The sequence below is a fragment of the Heteronotia binoei genome, chromosome 13 (assembly GCF_032191835.1).
Source record: "Heteronotia binoei isolate CCM8104 ecotype False Entrance Well chromosome 13, APGP_CSIRO_Hbin_v1, whole genome shotgun sequence".
Classification (NCBI taxonomy): Eukaryota; Metazoa; Chordata; class Lepidosauria; order Squamata; family Gekkonidae; genus Heteronotia; species Heteronotia binoei.
Window position 1 is genome coordinate 49,812,863 of NC_083235.1, and position 27,557 is coordinate 49,840,419.

Consider the following 27,557-nt stretch of genomic DNA (forward strand, 5'->3'; position numbering starts at 1 on the left):
TCTATACTGTTTGTCACCATCTCGGTGGACAACTCTGATCCATTACCCAGTAGAAAAGTAACAGCTAACCCTTCATCTCTTTGAGATGAGTCCTCCCAAACCAGAGACATTTCATCTCCTGTCGGCTTTCCCCCAAGATTTAGTTTAAAAACTGCTCTGTCACCTTTTTGATTTTAAGTGCCAGCAGCCTAGTTCCATCTGGGGACAAGTGGAGACCGTCTCTTTTGTACAGCTCCCACTTGTTCCAGAAAGCATCCCAGTGCCTATCAAACTTAAACTCTTCCTCCTTACACCATCGTCTCATCCACACATTGAGACTTCTAATTTGTGCCTGTCTCTCCTGCCCTGCACGTTGAACAGGTAGCACTTCTGAGAAGGCTGCCTTGGAGGTCCTGGCCTTAAGTCTCCCGCCTAGCAGCCTACATTTTTCCTCCAGGACCTCACGACTGCATTTCCCCACATCGTTGGTGCCAATCACCACAACCACTGGCTCCTCCCCAGCACTGTCTATCAGCCTATCTACTACATGGGTAATGTCCGCTATCTTCGCACCAGGCATACGGTCAGTACGCGGTTTTGCCACCCAGCTGTCTACTTGCCTAAGGATTGAATCACCAACTACCAAGACCCCTCCTCTCTTCCTGCCCAGGGATGGTTCCTTGGTACAAAAGGATTCCCGCTCACCAACTGAAGAAGAGGTCCCTTCTGAGGGCGCATTCCCCTTATCCTCAGCACGGTGCCCTGTTCCCTCTCGACCCTCATGCTTTCTGGCAGCAACGGGGCTGCCACGTTCAGAGTGAGGCTGATCTAATACGTCCCCAAGAGTCTTCTCCGAGTGCCTAATTGACTGTCTCTGCTTCTCCAGGTCAGTCACCTCAGCCTCAAGGGTATGAACTTGTTCCCTGAGTACCAGGAGCTCCTTGCATCGAGCACACACCCAAGACTCCTGTGGGCAGATAGTCATACATGTGACACTCAGTGCAAAACACTGGAAAGCCCCCACCCCCCTGCTGGCATTCTACCTTCATGATAGCTTTTTAAAAATATACAGTCCCCTTTAAATCCTGTTTGTTTGTGTGTCTCTTTTTCTGGAGGGTCTACTTACCTTATTGGGAACACAAGGAAAATAGGGATCTGGGTTCCTGGTCCTTACACAGCCCGCAGGCTAAGAGCCACAGGCCAAGAGCCCTTTAGCTTTCACCCTTCGGCTCGCGCCAATGGCTCATGCCTCTGACAAGGCGCAGCTTAATAATGCAAAGAGGGTGGGGCGTCAGTCTGCCCCAGGAACACAACCACTCCTAATCAATCAGCAACAATCACCTTCAGTCCACTCAAACCAAACAAACAGCAGTTCCCCAGCAACCACAAACTCAGAATTTTCAGCAATCACACAGTCACACAAACTCAGAAATTCTCAGCAACTCCCCCAGCTGTTTAGATATAAGGTGCCTCAGGGTTTTGTTTTGAACCCTGTGCTGTTTAACATATTTATATATGAACAGTTCAGAATGTGCTCATCAAGAGAGCCAGTTTGGTGTAGTGGTTAAGTGTATGGACTCTTGTTTGGGAGAACTGGGTTTTATTCCCCACTCCTCCACTTGCACCTGCTGGAATGTCCTTAAGTCAGCCATAGCTCTGGCAGAGGCTGTCCTTAAAAGGGCAGCTGCTATGAGAGTCCTCTGAGCCCCACCCACCTCACAGGGTGTCTGTTGTGGGGAAGGAAGATAAAGGAGACTGTGAGCCGCTCTGAGATCTGGAGTGAAAGGCAGGATATAAATCCAATATCTTCTTCTTGATATTAAACTGGATGGAACCGTTATTACCTTGGAAGCATTAGGATGCAGCTAGCATTTCATAAGATGGAGGGTGCCCAGACAAATTAAATGAAGTTTAATTGGGACAAGTATAAAGTGTTGCACTTGGATAGAATCAGTTATTTAAGTAATGTATGGGTGATATATGGCTCAGTAGTACCACCTGTGAAATGGGGAGGGGTCTATTGCACCATAAGCTTAAAATGACCCAGCAACATGATGCAGCAGTGAAAAAAAGGCTAATGTGATTTTAGGCTGCATTAGCAGAAATACAGTATCAAGGTCATGTGAAATATTGGTGGTGCTGCATACTGCTTTGGTTTGACCTCACATTAAGTTCTGTGTTCAGTTTTAGGGCACCACAGTTTAGGAAATACAAGGAGGAATCCATAAGGACTTGTGAGCTGAATTTCCATCTCTTCCACTCTTCAAAAACCCCATAGCCTCTTGCCCCTTCCTGCCCCTTCTCCTTCCCATCCACCAACCAACCTTTCTTTACCTGCTTCACATATTCAGTTTTCTACCCTACCCTAACCTACCCTTGCCACCCTCCACTTGAGAAAACTATGGCCTGGTTGTTCAGTTCTGGTTGTCAGGGCGGTCAAGTATGCAGCGGAAAATCGTCAAGGACTTTGGAAAGACACCCCATTTCCCCCCATCTTACCTTACCCACACTATCTCCTCTTTTCCTCCTGCTGGCAAATCTACACATCTTCATTTTTCCCTAGTAGGAGAAAAGAGCAAGAGTCCAGTAACACCTTAAAAACCAACAAAATTTGTGGTAGGGTGTGAACTTTCGTGAGTCACTGCTCACTTCTTCAGAGCTTCATTTTTCCTTCTTTCTCTCCTTCCAGTTTACCCATCTACCTACTTTTTGTCTGCTCCTCTATCTTCAGCCGTATTTATTATTTATTTACTTTGTTTATAGCCTATCTTTCTACACAATGGAGATGCAAAGCACCAGGGTTCATTTCGTAGAAAAAGAAGTGCCAGAGCTCATTAGCACAACTCATTAGCATAACTCATTTGCATATGCCACACACCCCTGACATCACCGGAAGGTGTACTAAATGATATCATCTCAGCATCTACCTTTAAATGCTTCTTGAATTAGAATTGTCATAATAAAACCTTACTCCTATCATACTTTTAAAATTACTTGCTCCTATGTGGCCACAGTGACATGATGAAGATTTCCATCTGTCTGCTTTATATGTTTGGTTATTTGCGCATTTTTTGTGAGGGAAAATACTAGAAAGTTTTTCAAATCGTAGAGTTCAGCAAAATTTTCACAGGAGGTTTGAACAATTGAGCCCAGAAGCAATTATTTGTGTGTGTGGGAGGGGTTGTTAAGAAAGAAAGAGCGCAATAAAATTTAGAGGCTCCAGAGCTCTGCTCCTGTGAGCTCCTGCCCAAAATGAGACTTGCAAAGCACCTTAATTCATTATCCTCTTCTCCATTTTATCCTCAGAACAGCCCTGTGAGGAGGACAGACAGGGAGTGACAAACTCTGGGAAAGGGCCCTTCCCCCAGCCCACACTGATCCCACCCCAAAGGAGGGGAGGGAGGAGGAAGACACAGTCTATCTGACCCTCCTTCTCCATCCCAAAGGGGAAATGGAAGGAGAGAGGAAGAGGCAGCTTGTCCAATGAATTGACCATGTACCACTTTCCTCACTTCAGACTGGTCTTGAGTGGGCCAGGTGCTGCTTTCCTCACGTCATACACTGCTTTCCTCATCTCAGCTGGGAGGCCTCCCTTACTTAGTATGGGGATCTGCAAGGCCAAGCTGGATCAGGCTCACTCTCTGCCTTGCTTTGTACAGGGCTTGGTCAGATACTGCCTTCTGCCTTGCCTTGCATGGGGCTAGACTGAGCTTTGCTTTGCCTCATCTTGTGCAGGGCCAGGCTGGGAGCTGCCTTTTGCCTTGCCTTGTGTGAGGCTTGGCCAGCACCACTGTATACCTCACATCACACAGGGCACAGCCAGGTCATGCACCAGCAGTGTCATGGTGAGTGTCAGCTGTGCCATGCACTAGTGCTTGCCTCACCTCGAGCAGATTGAGCCAGGAGCCACTACCTTCCCTGTCTCACCTTTCACTCAGGTCTCCAGAGGCTTTGTCTCTCCTGTCTTACCACAGGCTGGCTGAGCACTGCCTCTCCTTGGGTGGGCCAGGCTCAGCTCTTCTGTCAGAGATGTGAGTGAGAGGCCGGTAGTGCCATCCAGGTGGTCTGAATGATCAGTCTTGCTCTGCCTGGGAGGTAAGTTAGGCTGAGAATATGTAACTGATCCAAGGTCACCCAGTGAGTTTTCAAGGCAGAATGGGGATTTGAGATTGTAGTCTGAAATTCTAACCGCTACACCACACTGGCTTTCATGGGGTGGCTGCTGTTGAACATTGCCTAAGCTACAGGGACTCCTTTTTTCTTTTTGGAGTTATTTTATCCCTCCATTGGCCTTTTTAAGATGGGGTTGTTTCATTTTTTTTAGATTTCAGATTTTTGTGCAAACCTGGACGTTTTTCAGGTTTGTAGAAAGAACTGTCATGTCTGTTCATGGGTCCCATGTTTAGATTTAAGTATCCTCAGATTTGGCTGATTTAGTTTTTAGAATATAGACAAGTGGGAAACCACGAGGACTTGCAGGATGCATCTTATTCCCCCCCACATACAAACACACTATTTCCTTGTTCTTCTTCCTGAAAACCCCTGCTTCTTTCTCCCCTTCCCAGCCAACAGTAAACGTACATTTATCTGCCCCTTTATCTTTGGGTTTCCCTCTCCGTCCCAGTAGACTCTGTCTAGGAAAACTATGGCCCAGTTGTGTGGTGCTGACCACTGAACCAGGCCCACTTGCATGGCAGGGAACCCTTGAGTCTTAGCGGGGGGGGATGCCTCGCTTTCCCCTGTATCATTCTCTCCACACTATTTCCTCTTTCTTTGGGTTGTTGTTCAGGTTTGTAGAAGGATCTGGCTTGCCCATTCACAGCTCCAGTCACTGGATTTAACTATCCTCAGATTGGCTATTAGTATATAGCAGGAGTGGCCAAACTTGCTTAATCTAAGAGCCACATAGAATAAATGTCTGATGTTTGAAAATCTTAATACATGAACATCAGATGTTTGAGAGCTGCAAGGAAGGAAGGTGGAAAGAAAGCAAATAAATGGGGGAGGGAAGGAGAGATGAAAAGAAAGCAACTTTAATTTTAAATGCATTCCCCAAGCCGCCGGCTGACTTGGCTTGGAGAAGTGATTTAAAGGAAGAAATTCCTTTTCCCAGCTAACCAACAGGACAGTAGGAGCTTTGAGAGTACGTGATATGTATGAAAGAACCACATGTGGCTCCCGAGCTACCGTTTGGCCACCCGTTATATAGTCAAATGAAGACCCACAATACTCCCTTTCCCCAATTGCTGCTGATTCCACTTAGGGGAGATTACCAATGGGGGGAGACTTGTGAGGGGGATCCCATATATCCCTCAGTGCCAAGCTTGGCATGGCTTCTGAGCCTTGTGTCCTTCTCTGCTGCCACTGCAGGACCTGGCACAGCAGCTGGGCCTCCACTGCAGCTGTGAACGGGGGCGGTCCTGTATCTCCCCCAGTGCCAAGCCCAGTGTGGCTATTGAACCTGGCATCCTCTTCCTCTTCTACCAGGCCCAATATGGGTCCCAGGGTGCTGAGCCACCGGTCACCCAATACGTCTTCTGCACCACTAAGACTGAGTTCAGCGTGGCTCCCAGCCTGTCTCACTGCCACCTGGTGCAGTGCAGCTCCTGGCTTAACATGCCTCCAATGCCAATCCCAGTGTCACTTTTGGCCTGCCATGTCACTGACGCAGGTCTGAGGTAGGTGCATCCTCTTCGAATGCACAGAAAAAACAGAAAGCCAGTTTGGTGTAGTGGTTAACCGCGCTGACTCTTATCTGGGAGAATCGGGTTTGATTCCCCACTCCTCCACTTGCAGCTGCTGGAGTGACCTTGGGTCAGCCATAGCTCTCACAGAGCTGTCCTTGAAAGGGCAGCTTCTAGGAGAGCTCTCTCAGCCCCACCTACCTCACAGGGTGTCTGTTGTGGGGGAGGAAGGTAAAGGAGATTGTAAGCAGCTCTGAGACTCTGAGATTCAGAGTGAAGGGCAGGATATAAATCCAATATCATCATCTTCTTTACTTTTCCAGTGGTTTGTTTTAATCATGTATTTTTAAAACACATTTTAGATTTTTCTGCAAACAAAAGGTGTCCCCCAAGTTTGCAGAAAAATCTGTTTAGCATCCATGTGGCCCTGATCCATAGATTTAAGTATCCATAGATGGGGTGTCACAGGTCACTAATAGTATAGAGATAGATGTCAGTAAATTGGAAGAAATCCATTGTAAGGGTAACAAAGCTTGTGAGTAGTTTGTAACCTGTATCCTATCAGGAGAGGGTGAAGGAGCTGGGAATCTCTGCATTGGAGAAGACATGTCAGGTGATATGATTGCCACAATCTGATAACCTAAAAGGATGGCATGTAGAGGATGGGGCAGATATGTTTTCAGCCATGTTGAATGACAGCACTCAGACTGATGAATATAAACTGCAGCAACGGAGGATTCTCTTAAATTTGAATAAGAACTTCCTGATGGTGAGGTGCGTTTGACACTGGAACAGTCTCCTTCATGAAGTGATGGATTCTTCGTCATTGCAGGTTTATATATTAAGAACATAAGAACATAAGAGAAGCCATGTTGGATCAGGCCAACGGCCCATATTGATTGGTTACCTACTAGTTAGGAATATTATAGTTGCAATTCCTGTGTTAACCTGGTTGACGCTGGTGCTCCATTCAATTCTGAGATTAAATGAAGATTATTTAAATGTTGGGGCACTCTTCAAAGCAGCAATCAGTGCACGTTATGACAGGCTACAGCCCAGAGGGGAACGTTGGCACAAACCGCTTGCATGTGCAAAAGTGCTTTAGGTAAACAAATGTGGCTCTTTGGCTCTCTTGCTGTATTCTATACCAAAACATCAAATATCGTTGAAACACTGATGACTTTTTATTATTCCTGCCCGCAATGCCATTGTTTTGAATCGGTGCTATTATATCCCAAAATGTGTGCAAAAATCTCTTGAATGGTTGGTTTTTAATAATCATTTCTGTGAAATGGAAAACTGGAAATCCATATCTCACATCACAAATATACATTGTTCTGGTGAATAAATTATTGGGGGATTTTAGTGTGTTAAATTCTTCCATATATTTTTAGATGCAGCCATTTTATGCAGTGTAGTGTCTTATATTTAATTTCTCTCTGTGGAATGTTCTGCTTGCTGGTGTATAATATGTTAATTTAAACTATTTAGTTTTCACAGTAGAGTTTGCCAACTCCAATTCAAGTGTCAAGCATAAATACATGCAAAATCTGCTTACTGTAGTTTTTAGCATGCTGTTTTCTTTTTAGATCATAGCTGAACTTAAGACAACCATTTCCTCTCTGACAGAGGAAACCAACCAGCAGCAGCTTGTGGCAGAAAGGCACCTGCAGGATGTTTTACAAAAGTTTGAAGATGAGAAGCAGCAGCTGATTAGAGATAACGACAGAGCAATCAAGGTAATCTGACACTTTGAGTCAATGATGCTACCAGCTGTTTGGGTATAATTAAAAGTTTTGAAAACATTCACAGAAGAAACATGAATGCATGTAGCATTCATCTTCTTATAACACTCAGCAGTTCCACTTATTGGATGAGATGCGATGCCATGACTGGCTGAGAGACAAGATGTCTAAATGACTGGTCTGATCCATTTGCTCAAAACCTTTAATGAAACCTGGTAGTTCATTTTCAAGTTAATAATGATAATAATAATTTTAAAGGCTGCGACCGGGAAGTCTCCTGCTGTTTTCTGAGAAATGTGTAAAATGTTTTCATTTAGCTGATATATGTTTAGTTAGTGTATATACTGACAGCAGTCATCCCAGTGGAACTCTTAATGTTACTGGAAATAACTGGGAAACATAAGCCATTTCAATAATTTTGATATGCCTTTTATTCAATACAGCTCATGCACATCTTAAGTCCTTGTCTGAACTAGTGGATTCAGTCCAATTTGATACAGCACATATAAGATAATATCTACTCCAGAAACTAAAGACCAACACTATAGGAACCTTTGTAGTCTCTTAACATGAACAGAAAATTGCCTTCTTTATAATATCAGACAACACAAATACGAATGGAGCTACGATTGTGGAAAACTTCCATTAAGAGCATCATTGGGAAACGTGGAATAATTTATTTGGGCTTGTTTTTAGTGGGGCAGTCACTATGGAACTTTGGCTTTAGTCTGGTCAGCTGATTTCATTTGGCTATTTTACTTGTCTATATGTTTGTTTTAGCTTACTGATATGTGCCCTGAGTCTCAGAGACTGGTTTGGGCTGGAAATAAAAACAAGTCATGTCACAACTATTCTAAATCTATATAATGAAAAGGGTTTTTTTTTTTAACTGTAGCTTATTAAAATATGAAAGGGAATGTGTAAACAGCCTTTATAATGATTGATTTGGGGTTGGGCCAGTTGATCTCTATGTCCCTACCAGTTTGTCCCTTTGCTGACTTCATCCAAGTGATGAGCACACCCAGAATGATTGCTTTTTCCTGCTGTCTCCCTGTACGAGCTTGTTGTTTTTCACTGAGATGTACAGCAATCGTGCTTATTTCATCATGTCTCCTAATCTGTGGATGGCAGAGATCAATTCCAACCCCCCACCCCAATAATTCAAAGTATATCAGATTATATGAAGAAAAAATGTGCATTCAAGTTGAGACCAGAATATAAATCTAAGCAATGTGAGTTTAAAAAATTGCTCCAGAATAAACCACGGTAATCTGCCATGTAGATAGTGGTCTATGTTTCAGTGGAGTGCTGCAGCATGTTGTTAAAATTGTCTGCTTATTTATATGCTTTTCTGTGAATGCAGATGTACTGCATGGTTATGTTTGCAAGGTTTATGGCTTTTACTGGACTAAATGCCACGTTTTGTGCCAGAGTTCTTTCATTATATTATTTTCGGTATTGCACTGCTTTCATTTTACTAATGACAGTGAAACGTTGCGCTGCTTTACATATAAGGGAAGGCTGAAACTTGGATTGACTTCTAGTGAATTGTGAGAATCTGGCTTGGGAGAGTAGCAGCATGTTTTCTTGCTCTTGCTACTTCACAAGGCATGAAATGGTTTCTTAAAGCATTTTCCTCCAGGCAAATAAAGTGAATGAAAGGTTGATCTCAGAGGAGTTGCCCTTGCCAACCTTTAACAACCTGAGTTTCAAAGGCAGAGAAGCATCATTCTGTATTACTAGACAAGATTGCAATTTGTACCAGATAAAAATAGTGTGGCATACAGTGACCCTGGTGGCTTCGGTCATGGAATCGAGGAACCCTCAAGAAAGCAGGGCGGGGGGGGGGGATGCTGTTGCTGGTGTTCATTCTCAGAACATCAGCTGACCATACACCACCCCAGAAGGAAAAATTAAAAGAGAGAGAGAGAGGTGAGGTGAGATAAATCAAGAATGTATCCAAAGGTACAGAGCAGAAGGAAGAATAACATAACATTCTAACTACAGCCAACTTAAACACTCTCCTTCATTATTGTTTCTGCTGGTTCATCACATTCTGTCTTCCACCAGACCTCTTGATTATCACAGATTGCTACAGCCTCCAAAGGTCCTGAGGCCATGTTGTGCTGCCTTCCCTCAGCTCCAGCTTCCATCCCTCATATGAGACACTGGTTACATAGGGTAGGCTCAGCACCCAACAGCAAAAAGGTGGGGGAACAGAACCTCAGCACCCAATAAGTTCACAGCAATGCTTACCATGGAAATACTGTTGCCTAGGCAAATTGTCCTGGAAGCCAGCTCCTCAATGAGGACAGATGTCATGTCAGAAAGAGCACAGTACACTATGGTTTGCTCAACACAAAACCGTTCCATGATCCCTATGACATTGCCTCCTTGTGCCATGAAAGAAAGTGCAGCGGCAACCAATGTTCCCCCTAAGCTGAGTTAGTGTGAACTAACTCACAGTTTTTTAGCCTCTGGTTCGCACATTTTTGTCTTAGTTCAGGAAAAATGGCTCTTTATGCACTAGTTTAAAGCTCACAACTTTAATGCCATTAGCTCACAAAGTAAAATTTTTGCTCACAAGGCTTCACAGCTTAGAGGTAGTATTGGTGGCAACCTACTTGTTGGCTCATACTCGCTCTGGAAAGCAATAAGTCATGGTCTCTAATCTCCTTCTCAGTGCACCTACTATGAAATAGAAAGTTGACTTACCAACTCTGAAATGGGCGACCTAGTCCTGCAGAACCCGTCCTGCCATAACAATTATCTCCCAACAGCCATAGGTAACATGCACCACACAGAAGGAGGAGGAAATGATTATTGCATGGGACTTCACTGATGTCTCCATGTACCCTGAACAGACAGAAGAGTCAGAGGCTTTGATCTCTCCTGTAAATGTGAATGTTCAGTGCTTCTTGCAGATCAGTAACTGTGTGGGGCAGGTCGATGACAGTGCCCTTTGATGGAGTCTGATCATTGGCAGGAAAGGGTAAAGGCGGTTGGACAGTGCAGCAAGTCTGCTGTCCCAGAATGCCAGAACAATAAAGGTTAGTTCACAGCACCACCATGTAATCCTTGATAACAAGGCGAGAGCTATCAAGTCAAACCTGGGTTATGAGCTTGCAATGCAGAATTTATGACCTGGAACAAGCAAGAAATTTGGACTGGGACAAACGTGCAGAAAATACAAAATAACCAAGGATGAATGCAAGGTAAATGGCCATGAGTCGAACTCATAGAAAACCTGGGTGAGGTCTTAGTGCAGGAAGGGCCCCGCTTATCAACTCTTTCCTACCAAAAGAAAAGGACTATTCAACAAATGTGCAACATAGAGGGAGAGGACACATAGAATGCTTTATACAGATTAAGTTGAATTTCTTTGCGTTCCCAAATCTGATGCTACTTTATTCTATGCTGTCTTGTATTAAACATTTGCATCTGATAAATGAGATCATACCTTTTTTAGAATTAATAGTGGCTGGTCCTTCAACCTTGTGCTGGCTAGATACTTTTCCTTCAGCCTTGCTCCTTACTTCATTTTCCAGTCGTGCCAATTCACTGCTGTGATGCATATCTAAAACCTGAGATACAAATACAGTCTTTCAGGCAGTTTAGAGATGAGCAGATGTTCTCCATTTCATTTCTTTATTGTTCCATGGATTGCCATTGTCTTGCCTTGTATTCCAGCTGGCATCTGTTAACTAACAGAATTTTAAAAATTAATTTTGGAAGTGGTACATACACAGATTGCAGTTCACAATTTGTTTATTTTTCCCCCTTGTAGGTTACCACTGAAGAAGTTTCAGAGGGTAGCTGTGTTAGTCTGTAGTAGAACAGTTAGATTCAAGTTCAGTGATATTTTAGAGACCAATAGGAGTTTCAGGATATAATTTTTCAAGTGCCAAAGTTCCCTTCATCAGACATGAGTTGAAATGGAGATCTCTGAGTCCTTTTATCCTAGTCAGAATATGGAAGGAATGTTGTAAACAATATTTGTAAATGGTGCAAAGAGACAATGCATATTGTAATCAGCTTTAGAGCAGAAAGGAAATGCTTGAGGATAGAAAATTAGCATATTTTGTGAGATAAGAATCCTGTGTTCTGGGGGTGGGGTAAAGGGTGTTCATTGTTCCGAACTTTTGAATGAACTAAGTTTGAGTAATCTTGCTATAATTCTGCCTTGATTTTTTTTTTTTTGAGGACTGCCACTCTTAGGTCAGCAATGGATTGACCTGGAAGATTAAAATGTTCTACTGGTTTTTTGAATGTTGTGGTTTTTAATGTCAGATTTATGTCTGTTCTTTTGCATAGGGACCAACCTATTTGTCTGATGTAGACAGTGGAAGGACATTGTTAACATTTGATGACATTTATAACATTGGAAGATGGACAAATGAATGTATTGGAGGAGGAGGGAACTGAAGTGGAGTGGTTGGTGTTGTTAGATATGGTTATTGAGTTGTCAGAGAAATACGGGTACAGAGTTGACCAGAACCGCAAAATGAAGCTGCACCATAGATCTATACAGGGGTATTATAATATATGCCATTTTATTCTCAGTCCCTTTACAAATAATCCCTGACATTGATCCAGAGGAGTTAGCCTTTATTGCTGCAAAATAGCAGTGTCTATTCTTCTAGACTAACAAATTTTATTGTAGCATAAACTTTCACAAAAGCATCTGATGAAAAAAGCTATGTTTCTCAAAAGCTTATACTATAATAAAATTTGTTAGTCTTAAAGGCACTACTGGACTCTTTACTATTTTCCCTAACATTGAGTTTGCCTTTGTTAGTGCTGCCACACACTGGGTTGACACTTTCATTAAGCTATGCACTATGATCCCAAGATCTTTTCCCCTCTCAGTCTCAGCAAATTCAGATGCCATTAGCCTATATTTGAAGTTCAATTTTTTTGTCCCAAAGTGTCTCCATATACTTACCAACATTGAACTTCATTTGCCACTTACCCAGGTTGTGGAGATCCTCTTGGAGCTCTTCACAGTCAGTTTTCACCATCCTGAATAATTTTGTGTCATCTGCAGACTTGGTCATTACACTAGTCGCTTCAAGTTCCAGATCATTTATACATAAATTAAATAGTACTAGACCCAATTCCGATCCTTGTGGGACAACACTGCTTTACTTGCCTCCATTGTGAGAACTGTACATTTATTTTACACTTTGCTTCCTTTCAGTTTTTAACCCATAACAGAACCTACCCTCTTATCGCATGACTGCTAAATACACTCAGTATATATCTTGCTAAACCCCTATTTAAAGTCCAAGCATATAATGTCTACAGGGTCATCATGGTCTACATTCTTGTTCACTTTCTCAAAGAACTCCAAAAGGTTGGTGAGGCAGGTCTTTCCCTATTCCTCTATGTGCCTAATACTTTTATCTTTGAGCGTTTTCGCACTCACCTTCAGCCGGCGCGACGCCCCTCTTCACCGCGCAGGATCTGCGCGGATTTTGCACTAAATGCCGCGGAGCAGCCGGAAGAGCCGGAAAGTCCCGGCGCTTTTGCAGTGCAAACGGAAACCACCAAAAAGCAGTTTCCGTTTGCGCGGCAAAAGCGCCGGGACTTTCCGGCTCTTCCGGCTGCTCCGCGGCGTTTAGTGCGAAATCCGCGCAGATCCTGCGCGGTGAAGAGGGGGGTCGCGCCGGCTGAAGGTGAGTGCGAAAATGCCCTTTGATTACAATTTCTACTAATTTGTATCGGACATACATTAGTTTGATTGGCCTGTAATTTCCTGGTTTCCCTCTGGATTCCTTTGTAAAAAAACAGTGTAACGTGCTATTCTCCAGTCTTACGATACAGTGGCTGAAATTAGTGAGAGGTAGGTTAGTAGAGCAACTGTCTCTCTTTAGAGTTCCTTGAGAACTCATGGGTGTATGCCACCAAGACCTTCAGAATAACTGGTTTTGAATTTCCCCAATAGGTCTAGGTGTTGAACTCATTTGTTACAAGAGATGAATCCGACATAAATGTCACTTTGTTGGGCCTGACCATGTGTGCCATTAAATGTAACACGATGTCAAATAACAATAGGCTTAATTGGATTAAGTGTGATATGCAGAGGTGTGGAGATATCATCATTGGCAATGACAGGAAGCCTAGGTCTCAGTTTGGTCCAGGAGAATGCAAAGAATAAATGGACATAAGTCTGAAGAAGTGAGCAGTATCTCACAAAAACTCATTCCCTGCCACAAATGTTAGTCTTCAAGGTGCTACTGGACTCTTACTCTTTCTACAGCTATAAGAAATCACAACATTAAAAAAATCAGTGGGGAGACACTTTAACCTTTCAGAACTTTCAGTTACTGACCTAAAAGTAGCAGTTCTGTTAAAAAGGAAATTCAGAGGGAGATTAGAAAGAGAGAATGCTGAATTGCACCTGATAATGAAGCTCAATGCATCTTCCTGGGCTGAATTGAGACCTGTTTTTTTCTCTCATTACCAATAGCTACTATTGTTATTTGGTGTCTGAAATCACTTCACTCTCCAAGATATAAAGACAGATGGGCTCACATTCTAGCTGTATTCTAACTGTATTCTAGCAGTGACTCATGGAAGCTCATGCCCTGCCACAAATTTTGTTTAGTCATTAAGATATTACTGGACTCTTGCAACCTTCCACTAATAAAGATTGCAAGCTGTGTTGTTAGGTTTCTTTTATTATTTTATTATTCTTTTTATCTGTTAAAGCTGGAAAGGAGAATCTCTCCAAATGAAATAATGTGTTGCTTTCACACGGGACAAAATCCACTGACTGCTAGTGATTATAATAAAAAGTTTAAAAAGTAAGGGGCGGGGGGGGGGTTAATGTGAAGAAAGGCCGCCAGTGAGGTGGGAGAGGGAGAGCATGTGTTGAATGGGAATATATGGAACCGTAAATGTATTTTTAAATACTTAGCCATCTACTTCCAGTCATTAAACTATTAAATCAAGTCGTTAAACCAATCCAAATGTGATTTCTAAGCGGGGTTGGAATTTTTTTGAAAGAAAATAAAATCCTAGCTATGCACATAGAAATCTAATCTTAAACTTTTCAGAATAAGCCAAAATAATTTAATTTCCCTTATCCCAGATGTATCTCTTTCCTGCCCCCCTTCCTTTTTTTAGTGTGTGGGTGGGTGTGTGTGTGATCAGGGAGCAGCAGGGTTTGTTGGAAGAATCTCTCCCCCCTTGTATTGTAAGTGCACTGGAAAGCTTATACCTGAAATAAAACTTGATTGGTCTTGAAAGTGCCATGCGACTCCCTTTTCTTGCATCTTTCTTTTTCCAACTATCCTCTAGGCTAAGGATTTGACTCTCTTACGTTTCTCTTTCAGCTTCCTCTTAACTATTCCCCTTATTTTTTATGAAGTTCCCTTTTTTGAAATCGAATGCTACAGTTTTGGACTTTAAGGGTAACTTTTTGACTCTACATCTCTCACTAGGTCTTGAGACCCATTCAGAACCAAGTCCTAGATCACAACCCCTCTGGTTGGCTTTGTGACCAATTGTTCCAGTGCACAGTCATTTATGATGTCTAGGAATCTCATTTCTACAGCTTGAGTACATGTTTACCCTGTCAGTGTGAGGGTAGCTGAAATCGCCAGCGTAATAACATTATCCACGTCACCACCCTTTCTTTCCTTTTCCAACTCAAGATCAGCCTCGGGTTTAATCAGATGGCAACAGTGCACCCCCACTTTTAAATAATCCTTAGGGGCTACTATTCCACCTGTATTGGTTCTGTCAGGGAGTTAATCCCCAAAATGTTTCTACCTTACTTGATTCTGTGCCCTTTTTGATGTATAACACAACACAACCCCCAATCCATGCCTCTCTGTCCTGCCTCTGGAGGAATGACTGCATTCCTTATATTTTTCCCATTCCACCACGTTTCTGAGATACTTACTTACTATACCTAAATTGTCATTGAGCACCAAACACTCCAGCTCCTGATGCTGGCTTGGAGACTTTTAGCATTGGCATATATACACCTATAACATGTTTACGTCTTCAGCAATGCTTGCCTCTTTTGGTTCTTTGTTGCCACACATGACTGTCCTTCACCATCCTACCTTCATTCCCAAGTTCTGTTGTGCTCCTATCAGTATTACCCTGAGTGTTTATATGGTCATCCATTTAGACTGCCTTATCCCAAATTAGAGGGTCCCCGGTTCCTATTGGCTTTTCCCCTAGGATTCATTCAAAAGTTTCTCTGCACCTTTTCGATATTAATTACCAGCAGCCTTGTTCCTTGTTGTTCAAATGAACCCTGTCTTTTCTGTATAGGTTTGGCTTGTTCCAGAAGTTTCCACAGTGCCTAACAAATTTAAACCCTTCCTCCCAGTACCACTTTTTCATCCACACACCAAGACCACTGATCTGTGCCCATGTAGCTGGCTCTCTGGGTGGAACTGGTAGCATCTCTGACAGTGCTACTTTTGAGGTCCTGATCTTTCTGCCTAGTAGCCTAAACTTTTTCTTCAGTACTGCATGACAATATTTCCCAATGTATTTTGCCAACATGTACCATGACTGCAGTCTCCTCCCAAGCACTATCTGTTGGCCTGTCTCTAGACAGCTTGTGATATTCACAGCCTTTGCACCAGGCAGGCAAGTCACCATGTAGACCAGGGGTCCTCAAACTTTTTAAATAGGGGGCCAGTTCACTGTTCCTCAGACTGTTGGAGGGCTGGACTGCCGTTACTGTACAAGGCCGCGGGCCGTCAGTTCTCCGTCTTCTGCATCTCTCTCCCTTCCCCACACCACACACCCCGGCCTGGGAACTCACCTCACCTGGGTATCACCTCACACTGTCTCCGCTGCCTCAGCCCAGTGCCGGAAGTGTGCATTGCTAACGTGAGTTTAGGTCGAACGTCGCTTCCGGTCTGATTTTGCCATAACCCGGCGGGACGCATAAACGTCCTCAGTGGGCCGCATCTGGCCCGCGGGCCGTAGTTTGAGGACCCCTGATGTAGACAAACACCTTACATAGATCCTACTCTCTGTATTCCTATTAATTGAATTACCCACTACTAAAATATTGGTCTGTCTCCCAAGGTTGAGGTCCCTTTTAAGGAACCGTGCCTCTCTTCTCCTCTGACCGATGCCCTCCAAGACTCTCACTCTGCTCCACAGTAGAGGAGCTGTCAGCACAGGAGTGGGACTGTTCTTGTGAGTCCCTGAAGGTCTCATCCCCAAACTTCTCTCTGCCTTAGCTTTTCTTGGTCAACAACTGTAGTGTGAAGGGAACAAACCTGCTCCCTGAGAGCCAAGAGCCCCATGCATCAAGCACATACCCATGATTTCTGCCCAGTGGTAGATAATCATACATGTGACACTCCTTGCAAAGTACTGGATAGCTCCTGCTCCTCTGCTGGGTTTCTACGTCCTTTACAGGTTAGATGTTTAAAGGTATTTTTGGGTGAAATAGGGTGTGCTTACTTGAACTTTTTGTGGATTTCCATGGCAGGAAGGAAACAACAGTACACCATCCTCCTTGCTAATCTGGAGCTTGTATGTCCCTTCTCAGACTTCTCAAACTAGAGTAGTTTTCTCTTGCTCCTCCTTGATTTCTTGTGTTTAACTGCCCAACTCAACTCCCTGTTAGAAGCTTTGTTTTGAGGCCCTGGTTACAAGCCCCAGGAACAAACCAAAGAGGGATCCTGCATGCCTCTTACAGGGTCATCCCTGTCAGGCCTCAGATTCAGTGGGAGCTCACAGGAGCGCAGCTCCTGAACCTTTTTGAGAGTTCCATCTCCTCCTTCTGAGAGTTCCATCTCTTTGCCCATTGAATAGTATGTGCAGCTGCATAACAATCCCTGGATGAGCTCCACCACCTATTTTTCTACAAAATGACCCCTGAGCCCTGTAATAATGATGTCCTACATGGTGATTATGAACAGGATTTCCTCATTTGGGCCTTATGAAAGGTCCTATGGGTTAGAGCTGATGATTGTCTTTAGCTAAACAAGGAGCCTTTCTTAAGTGGAAAGAGTTGCTAGTTCAGAAAAAGATTCCTTTTGGAGGGAGAAAGATCCCCCAGTAAAAGTAAGGTATTGGATTCAGCCTTATGTCTTCTGCAGTTCACTGTGCTAAGAAGCTTTCCAGGTCTAGTCTTTTGTTCTGGTACTGCCTTAGCAATTCTGCTTTCTGTCTTCTACTAATGAGAGTTTGGGATTAGCAGATAAATCAGAACCGTGACCCAATGTTTGATTGGTGATTTTGCTAATACAGCACTCTTGAAAATCCATCTATAAATGAACATGAGGGACTTCATTGTGAAACGTTGTTGTAAAGCAAATAGATTTTGTTTTGCTGAGAGTAGATGAGTAAACTTCCTTTGAAACTAAAATCCTGACCATAAGGCCACATGTTGAATCAGAGAATTCCTATGAAAGGCACCTTTATTAGATGGCTCCCCAAAAGTCTTAAGGTGAAAACTTAAAACTTGTATAGCATTTCAGGAATAATGTATAAATAAAGCTAAATACTATTATTCCTATATTCCACTCATCCTCCATTGAGCTTGTATTAGCTAACATATGGTCCCCAGGTGGTTTTCCTCCCAGGCAGTTTGCAGGACCAGGCCTGTTTAGCTTCAGTAATGAAACCACATCATATGCTTTCAGATCCTTACCTGAGGGCCTTCCCTTTTTTACTTTGCTTTAGTTTTTTTCAGAAAGATTATTCTGTGGCAAGAGTTTAGCAAAGCAGATAAAGTTTAGGAGAAGCACTAGTCAAGATTACGAGGGAGCACGTCAAAGAATATTCAAAACACCTGAATTAATTTAAGTAACTGATACCTAATGATATATACTCAGGAATCCTTCCTTACTTTGCAGATTCCATGAATATCTCAAACCATTGTGCCTTTTCCATTGTAATTAAAAAAAATTAATTGGAAAGGAAAACTTGGGGGGGGGGGGTTCTAAATGTTTTCATTCTCCTCCCCCCCCTCCCCACCCCCGGGCCTTCACAAGTCACAGTCAACATATGGCAGTCCCATAGGGTTTTCAAGACAAGAGATGTTTAGATGTAGTTTCAGTAGCGATTCTGGTGTTCCTTAGTGGTCTTCCATCCAAATACTAACCAGGGGCAACCCTGGTTAGCTTTCAAGATCTGATGAGATTAGGCTACCCTGGGCCAGTTGTAAAACCCAATCTAATCACAATATTATCTGTATCAGCATTTTTTTTTGTAGAAAAAGCCCAGCAGGAGCTCATTTGCATATTAGGCAACATCACTTGGCCTGGGAGCACATGGCTGCCACATGTTGGATCAGGCCAGCAAGAACCCTGGCCAACCCAAGAGGACCTCTGCTCCTTTGGGCTTCTGCAGAAAAAAAGCCCTGTGTATCAGTAACATGATTCTACATTACTCAGAGCTTATACTGACACAGTTATGAAAAGCAGAAAAAAAATAAACCTGAAAAATTAAATGTTCTGTCTTTGTTTTACCTAAATGAACTCATGAGAATGTGATCAGTTTTATAACTTTGATTAGTGTCCCCTTTCAGCTTTTTAAATTAAGTACATAATTTTTATAAGCTCAAATACCGTGCAATGTTTCTAGCGCAGGATTTCCCCCACCAGAAATTTGGACCAATCCATAATTTATTCACATATGGGATTTTATTTATTCCACAAAATGTATAGTGTTTGAGCTTATTATAGTACGATGGCTTGGATCCCACAAAAAAATTCTGCAGATGGAAGGTTCTATGGATGTCCCTCAGATCCACTATATATCAGATTAGACAATGCTGGATCTAATTCAGTATAATGCAGTTTATTATATTAAAAGCTGCAACCTATGCACATTGGATTAAGCCCTGTTAAACCCATTCTTATTTCTGAGACTGATGACTCAGTGAGACTTACTTCTGAGAGTCAATATGATCAGATAGAACATCAGTGAAACTATCTGTCACTGGAAAACATTTTCAGTAGAAATCAGTTGTCTATTGTCTAGATAGCACAGCAAGAACATAATGGGGCACTTTTCATGGTTGTGCTTCTCTCTCTCTCTCTCTCTCTTTATCTCGGCCAGTTTGGTATAGTGGTTGTGTGCAGTCTCTGGGAGAACTGAGTTTGATTCCCCACTCCTCCACATGCAACTGCTGGAGTGACCTTGGGTCAGTCATAACTCTGTCAGAGCTGTTCTCTTAAGAGCAGTTTCTGTCAGAACTCTCTCAGCCCCACCCAGGGCTTTTTTTGAGCAGGGATGCACATGAATGCAGTTCCGGCTGGCTTGGCATCAGGGGTTGTGGCCTAATTTGCATATGAGTTCCTGCAGGGCTTTTTCTACAAAAAAATGCCCTGTGTAGAACAATGGTGATGTCAGGGGTGTGGCCTAATATACAAATGAATTCATGCTGGGATTTTTCTACAAAAAAAGTCCTCGCCCCACCTATCTCATAGGGTGTCTGTTGTAGGGAGGGAAAGGGATATAAGATTGTAAGCCACTCTGAGACTCCAAGTGAAAGGTGGGGTATATATCCAATCCAATCCATTCTCTCTCTCTCTCTCTCTCTCTCTCTCTCAAAGCAGGAAGAGCCTCCAAAAACAGCTACAGCATTTAGATAAGTGGATTGTGAGGTACAGTAAAGCCTCAGCTACCTGACATTTTTTAAAAATAGTTTCTGACCGAATGCTATGAAACTCTTAAAGGTACAGTGCAACAAATTCCAGTGACATGTTGGTAAAAGCTGAATTTGAGTCCAGTAGGACCGTAGAAACCAACAAGATTGTCCAGGTATACGTTTTCAAGATTCAAAGCTCCCTTTGTGTCTGAGATTCAAATACCTGTTTCCCAAGAAGAAAAAGTAACAGACAAAAAAAATGTTCTAGAGAGGTTGGTTTTGAAATGAAACCAGTAGTGGGATCCCACTAATCAGGCTTTGCAAAATAGCAAAGGTGATTTCGGGGAAGGGTTCAGGCAGCAAAATCTAGGGTTTTATGGGGGAAAGATATTGAAAAACTGGAACCTCATCTCTTCAAGTGGGGGTATCAGAAAAATAGTCTGTTAAAAGTACTGTATAGGCTTTCCAGTCATTAGCCTTTGTTCTGCTTCCAGAGACTTTCTGGAATTCTGCCTTCTTCCTTTTCTGTTCTGGAACAGCACTGATTCTTCCAGCAGTGTAGGCGGAAATTCAATCTGAATAAAACTTGCATATTCACCAACAAAAGGTTGTGGAAACATTGCATTTTCAAGCAAAAGTCTTTAGGTTACAAACTTTATTGCTGTGTAGTAAAGATATTAATGCTTGGTTGTTCTAATTTGGCTATAGGCTAGATATATTAGCATACATTTTCAAACCAGACATTAATCCACCACATCAGAGATTCACAACAAAGATTCACAACAGAAACTTGTGAAAAGTAAAGTGCGTCTGGTGGTAGCAGGAAGGTGACACTGCTAAATGGTTGGTCACCAAAGCTTCTGTCAGAGTTTCAGAGCAAACCAATCTACTTTTAATAGCTGAGGTAATGGGCTATCATCCCAGTCTTTGAGGTGCAAGAAAGCTGTATATAGTTGACAAGGGCTTGTGTAGCTCATGGGTTGATAGGTTACTGTGATTTATTGTCAGAAGGCACTGATGGTCCCTATCTTCCTAGCTCTCCCCACCTTCAGTAATCATTTCTGATTCCAGGAAAGTTTATTCCCGGGGTTGCAGGACTGGTGTGTAATAATACACAGAGAGGAAGGTAGCAGTGGTGATAGGGAAGAGGCTTCCTGTCTCTTTCATGAGCTCAGCTCTGCTGATGGAACAGGCAAAGCCAAGCAAATTCACCCCCTTCAATTTCCCCACTGCAACCTCCTGACCTGTGTGGCTTTTAGTCCACATGGGTACTGTGACCCCAAGAATGGCTGCTGGGGGAAGGGAAAGTCAGGGAAGTTCTTGCACAGTCCTTGCACTGGATCCAATCCTGTTATTTTATCTATAGTCTCCCTTTTTTCATCCGGGAATTCAAACATAAATATGTAAGGTTCCCTTGAGGTCTTCCATTTAAACACAGGGCTTACCCAGACCTGTTTAGCCTCAGCAAAGTTGTTGTATAATATATCATGAAACCAACTGATGAGCAAAATACATTTCTGTTTTTCAAAGACCTAGAACTGACTAGATAAAAGAGCTGTATTATCAGTATAGAGAAGTAGAGATAATTTGAATGTAGCAGGATAAGGTGACATTTGTCTTTAGCGACAAATGTAGTCATATTGTTTATATCAAGGTTGAAAACGAGTGGGGCCAACATACAGCCCTGTTTAATGCCTTTACAGAAGTCAGTTGATTTGGTTGGGCATCTCCTTTGTCCACATCTAATCTGGGCTGTAGGACAATCATACAGCTTTTGAGTTAGAAACAATAAATGTTTATCCATTGATGTTGTTGAAAAGTGTTAAGTGTGGGGTCTAGGCCATAGAACAAACAGGACAGACCCTAGGTGACCTAGTAGAGGGGAGCCATCAAACTTGCAGCAGACCTTTCTGGATGAACATTGGGACTTCAAGGTAGAGTCAACTCTCATTCCCTGCCTGGCGCCCAGGAACCACTTGCACAGTTGCGGGTGACTGGGGGAGGTGGCTGAAAGTCAGAGCCCAAAGGGAGTAAAGAAACAAAGAGGGAAAGAAAAGGAAATGGAAAGAGCACCCAAACTTCAGGACAAGTCCCTGGTGAAGATCTTAGCAATGCAGTAATGCCACAATGGCAATCTCATTGCCCCGGGGGGTGGGGGAGGGCAGTCAGACCCTGTGCCCTAGTGCACTGCTACAACAACAAATGACCAAAGCCACGGATCAGAGAGATGGAGGGAGGGATGGCAGGCCTTGAAAGCAGCATGGGTGAAAGAGGATGGATGTGAGAGGACTGAGTGGCCTGGGCAGGGAAAGTGGCCATGGGAAAGAAAACAAGTTGCCTTGGGAACTAGGACTTGGTTTTCCTTGGGGAGATGGCCTTGGCCTCACATTGGACTCTCCTTGCCAATGGTCCGGCTGGAAGGTGATGGCTGGTGTTCGAGGAACAGTCCTACTCCCTTCCCAAGCACAAGTTTTGTCTGAACACAGCCTACTCCTCAGTGAAATTTGAAGTTGCATGGAATCGCAACCACTACCACACGATGCTCACCACACAGGCGTGATTGCAGAGTGTGATGACACCAATCACCTTTCCAGTGGTGTGAGTTGGAAGGGATGGATATATAGGCCACATGACCTTGATGGAAAAGGGCACCATGAGAAGCAAGACACTTCGCTCTGAAAGTTGAACTTGGCCCCTGCACTCACCTAGCCTGAGGGATGAGTGTGAAGGGGTAGCTAAAAGCCCTGGCACATGTGACACAACACCCACATGCCCCAGGAGGGTCATCCATGCCGTCTGTTCCGTTACCTTGCCCAGGTGAAGATGGAGTAATGGAAGATAGGGAGGCCATATTCAGAGGAGAAGGCATTGGACTCAGTTGGCCTGCTGTGCCTGCACTACTCCTACCCCCCTACATCAGAATGTCAATGGCATAACTGGATATCTTAGCAAATGGAACCAACATCCCTTTCCCAAGTTAACAAGTGTGGATAATATGGGGTGACTTACACAGGCTGCTTCCAGTCCCCTGAGACCACCAGAAGTCCCCAAATTTTATGAACAGCACATGGTGCAAGTGGGACAACACAATCACAGGGCAGGTAAAACACTCCTGCCCAGGCCTAGGAGCCACCCACACAGTTGTAGGTGGCTGCACCTCCCCAGGCCCATGCTCCACAGACAACATGACTGCCAACTCACCTGCTATGCCCTGTCCTGCCTGGCTCCCAGGAGCCATCCTCACTGTGGGTGACTGCATCTCCCTGGGCCCACAGTCCATCCACTGAGAAGACTTTCACAGAAATAAATATGCGTCTTCCTACCTGCCTTACGTTCATTTGCAAGTGGCTTTCTGCAGTCATCTTTTACAGAACAGTTCACAACAGTAAAGGGTAGCTCCAGCTCAAACCTGCTGCCCATTCTAATGAGCCATCCCATCTCCCTGCTCATTCTGAGCAGAAGACCAAGTAAATTGCCTCCACATGGCATAAGCAAAACAAAGCCAGGGATGGCCCTGGGATGTGTTCTTAGCCAACATACCCTGGGCCAATTTGGCCATGCCCTGTAATCGCATTGCTAGCAGGCAGACTAAGGCCATGGTGGCTCCAGATGGAGGGCTTGGTGGGTCTGGAACATGACTAGGCTCTAGGGCAGTGTGAATTCACCGTGTTATGCCTGGCCATGGGTGGGCCCTGCTTTTAAAACACCTTGGGAGGATTTGGCCATAACTTGTAATCACATTGTCAGCAGGCAGACTGAAAGGCCATGGTGACTCCTGAAAGAGGACCTGTCAGGTCTGGAACATACCCTTGTCCAGCAGCTCAACCTGGTCTCATGCATGGTCATAGACCTGGACCTAGGTAGGCTCACACTCCAGGAGGATTTGACCGTACCCTGTAATCATGTTGGCAGCGCGCAGAGTGAAAGGCTATGCAGACAAAGTGCCCAAGTTGGGAATATATGTGACAACCCTGTAGAACAGCATGGATCCACAGTGTTGTACCTGGCCTTGGGTGAGCTTTGCTTTGAAGACATCCTGGGAAGAAATTGGCCATGCCCTGTAATCCCATTGCTCTTAGGCAAATGGATAGGCCATGGCGGCTCCATAAACCTGTCAGGTCTGCAAAAATATGACTACCTAGTACAACTGTGTGGATCACAATTGGGTAACTGGGCTTAGGTGGGCCATTATGGTTCTCAAACAACCCAAGAGGATATAACCAGGCCCTGTGATTACCTTGCCAGTGGGTAGAAAAGCCATTGTCACTCTGCACAGAAAACTACACTGGTACATATGACTGGACTGTCCAACAGCATGCATTCATCACAATTATGGACCTGAATTTAGCTGGGCTCCATTTTCAACACACCCCAGAAGGATGGTTCCACGCTGGCAGACAGCGGTCACCTTGCCAACTGGAAGACTGAGAAGGGATGGCTCTGTGTCTGCAGTGGAGCCCATGCCCAGCACAAACACAGGAAGTGTTACTTGGCCAGCCCAGGCCAATGAGCACAGTGACAGGATTAGCGCTCATCATCATCATTCCTCACAGTCACGAGCAGGGCAGGTGCTAGCAGTTCTGCCACTAGAGGCAGCCCCCTGCACCGCGTCCTCCCCCCTCCCCCAAGCTCCCTCTATGGAGCTGATATCACGCTCATGCAAAGCGCACGCTCGGCACGATGACATCACCAAAAGTGACATCATCTTGCAGGGAGGAGAGAGCGACAGGCAGTGCACAACAGTGCTGCTGTGCCACCACTTTCCTCCTACAGTAAGCTCAGCGCACTGTTTTAGTGGTGCTGGTCACTAAAACAGTGCACTGAGCTTACTGCAGGGGGAAAGCACTCCTCCGATCCTGCCTTTAAGGCAGGGTCAGAGGAGCGCTCTGCATAGGTAAGGGGGCACCTTGTGGCTCCCCCCAGGCAGGGTAGCGCCCGAGGCCAACGCCTACCCCACCTACTCCCACACGCCGGTGCTGGTCACCAGCGGCACTAGCGAGAAGGGCACATGAAAGAAGGACCCATGGGCATCTGGAGAATACAAAGGCTCCAATGCAGCTTTGGAGAACTAGTTTATAAAATATATGACTTTCATGGCCTGTTCTGCTTTAATTAATAAATAATTCTTTTTTCAGTCCTCCTTCACACTCTCCATAGGAAAAGTTGTAATGCCTACACTCAAAATCCCTACACTCAAAATAGTAATTCATACCAAAATCACAAAATGATGTCTAAAATAAAGTCAACAAATGTGAGAGTGACAAATCATTAATTAACATAGATGATTAACACAGCCTTCCCACTAGTTTGCCTTCGTATGTTGTCATCTGTCTCTTGTTTTAATATAGATTACTATGCAGCCCTAATACCACATTCCAATCCACAGTTAAGGCTTCTTCTAGTCACTTTTTCTTTTCTTTCATTACTCCACATAATAGTAGTTTCCCGCCTTGTTATTACATTCATCTGAAGAAAACTGTATATATAATCTGAGACCATTTTGCAGGAAGATCATAGCTACTTAATTGCTCCCAAGCTTGCTGTTAACATTTCCTGAGTTACCTACGTTGCGTGACCAAACAACTTCCAAACTGAAGTATATCAGCCTTACAGACAAGGTGTCATTGTTAACAGGCCACACTACGTGGCTGGCTCTCCATCACTGGTTGGTTCTATGTATTTTCTTTTACTCCACATATATACCAACGTAGTGTTTTATCTGATGCACTTCCCACACTAGCTTGTTGACTCCATTTCCGTCTTTATGAAGAGGATCCTCTTCAAATGTCAAAAATGCTCTGCATGCCAGGTAACTTCAGGCTAATTTAGTACGAAACATAAGTTTATTGGTGGCTTGTTAGAAAGCATGACAAACAAATCAGACTTGTATAAATTAAAAAATCAGGTGGCCAAACCTTCAATACCTGATGGCCTTTATGCCTGCTTAGAATAGCTCTATGATCAGGAGGCTGTTTCTTTGGAGATGCTGGAAAATGTTTCCTCTAGCCTTTGTAAAAAATATAGGTTTGTCCTTATAGAACTATATTTAGGTTTCTTATGTTTTTGTTTCTAAAGTTAATATAATTCATGCCCTTTGGAGCTGTGCACTTGCTATCCCCCTGAGTAAAAATGGCAATTACTGGAGTCTATGTAATAATTTGAACTGTATCAAGAGGTTCTAATTGTCTGCAGACCTGGTAACACCCTTCACCACTACTCTCTACCAAGCTGCCGTGCTTAACTCACATCTGATATTATCTGTTTCCTCCGTTCTACTAGAATACCACATAGTATTGACCAAATTTGGTGAAAAGTCTGGAAACCAGGAAAGGACACAGGGAAATGAAAGGTGATGGATGTTTTGAGATTATACTATGGTTTGTGTTGCCTTTGTTAATACACTATATTTTGTGGAGCTGTTTTTAGTGGGGGTTTTTGCCTGTGTCTACTTTCTACTCACTCCTCATGAATGGTTTACAATAATCTGCATTTGCAGCTGAAGTTTGGCACACAGGCTCTTAGTATTGCCAGCTCATTTCTACTAGAGATCAAAAACTTTGTTGCTTTGTACAGCTACAATTTTACCTTCTGTTCTGTAAATTAGTGTTTTGAGCATCCAGCTCAGCTGAATGAGCTGTTCCTTATGTTTTTTCCAGTCAGACCTTCAAACAGAAGCAGCAGCAAGTTAAGTTACACTATTCCATTCCTTTGTTCCCTCCTATTTGCATTTCCAGTGTAAGAAGGCAGAATTTTCTAGGTGGTTCAAAATGGCTTTGAAAGGGCTGAAATTCCCTACTTTTTCTGTGCTGCTCTAATGAGGGAAGGCTGGTATGTAGCTGAACGAATGAAAAACTGGTGGTGCTTTAGAACTTAATCTGTTTTGAATTATTTTTAATGCTTTTGCATTTTAAAAATGTCATCCATACCTCAAAAATATTTGAAACTATATATAAAAAGTAAAAGAAAATTAAAAGGGCCTGCCAGAAATGTGCAAGCAGGCTTGGCAAGACATCGTTTAGAATTAATCAAGCATTATTCAAACATTCTGACCCTCAATATACTTTCTACCTGTATATGAACACTGTAGTGGCAAAGGGTGGAACTGAACACAGATGACTTACTGCAACCCTGTAGGGTTTTCAAGGCAAGAAACATTCAGAGGTGATTTGCTATTGCTTGCCTCCATGTCACAACCCTGCTATTCCTTGGGTGGGGGCGGGGGGGGTCTCCCATCCATACTTGGATATTACTGGCTTCAAAATGCTTTCTCTAGCTCTGAAAGTTGGCCAGGTAAGTTGATAACTTACGTATGCTTTATGCACTTGGTCTATTTACATAAACAGGCCAAAGGGGCTTGTAGCAAATAGATTAATAGAGAGCCAGTTTGGTGTAGTGGTTAAGTGTGCAGTCTCTTATCTGGGAGAGCTGGGTTTGATTCTCCACTATTCCACTTACAGCTGCTGGAATGGCCTTGGGTTAGCCATAACTATAGCAGGAGTTGTCCTTGAAAGGGCAGCTGCTGTGAGAGCCCTCTCAGCCCCATTCACCTCACAGGGTGTCTGT

At 43.6% G+C, this 27,557-nt stretch overlaps 1 protein-coding gene across 2 annotated transcripts in view; it reads left to right on the forward strand.

The window, feature by feature from the left end:
* The window catches only part of CEP112 (centrosomal protein 112), a 507,150-nt gene that overhangs the window by 365,666 nt on the left and 113,927 nt on the right, over positions 1–27,557 (forward strand). For both annotated transcript variants that reach the window (XM_060252333.1, XM_060252332.1), the window contains exon 23: positions 7,253–7,402. In XM_060252333.1, coding sequence (XP_060108316.1) covers positions 7,253–7,402 — 150 coding nt within the window. The remainder of the gene's footprint in view (positions 1–7,252; positions 7,403–27,557) is intronic.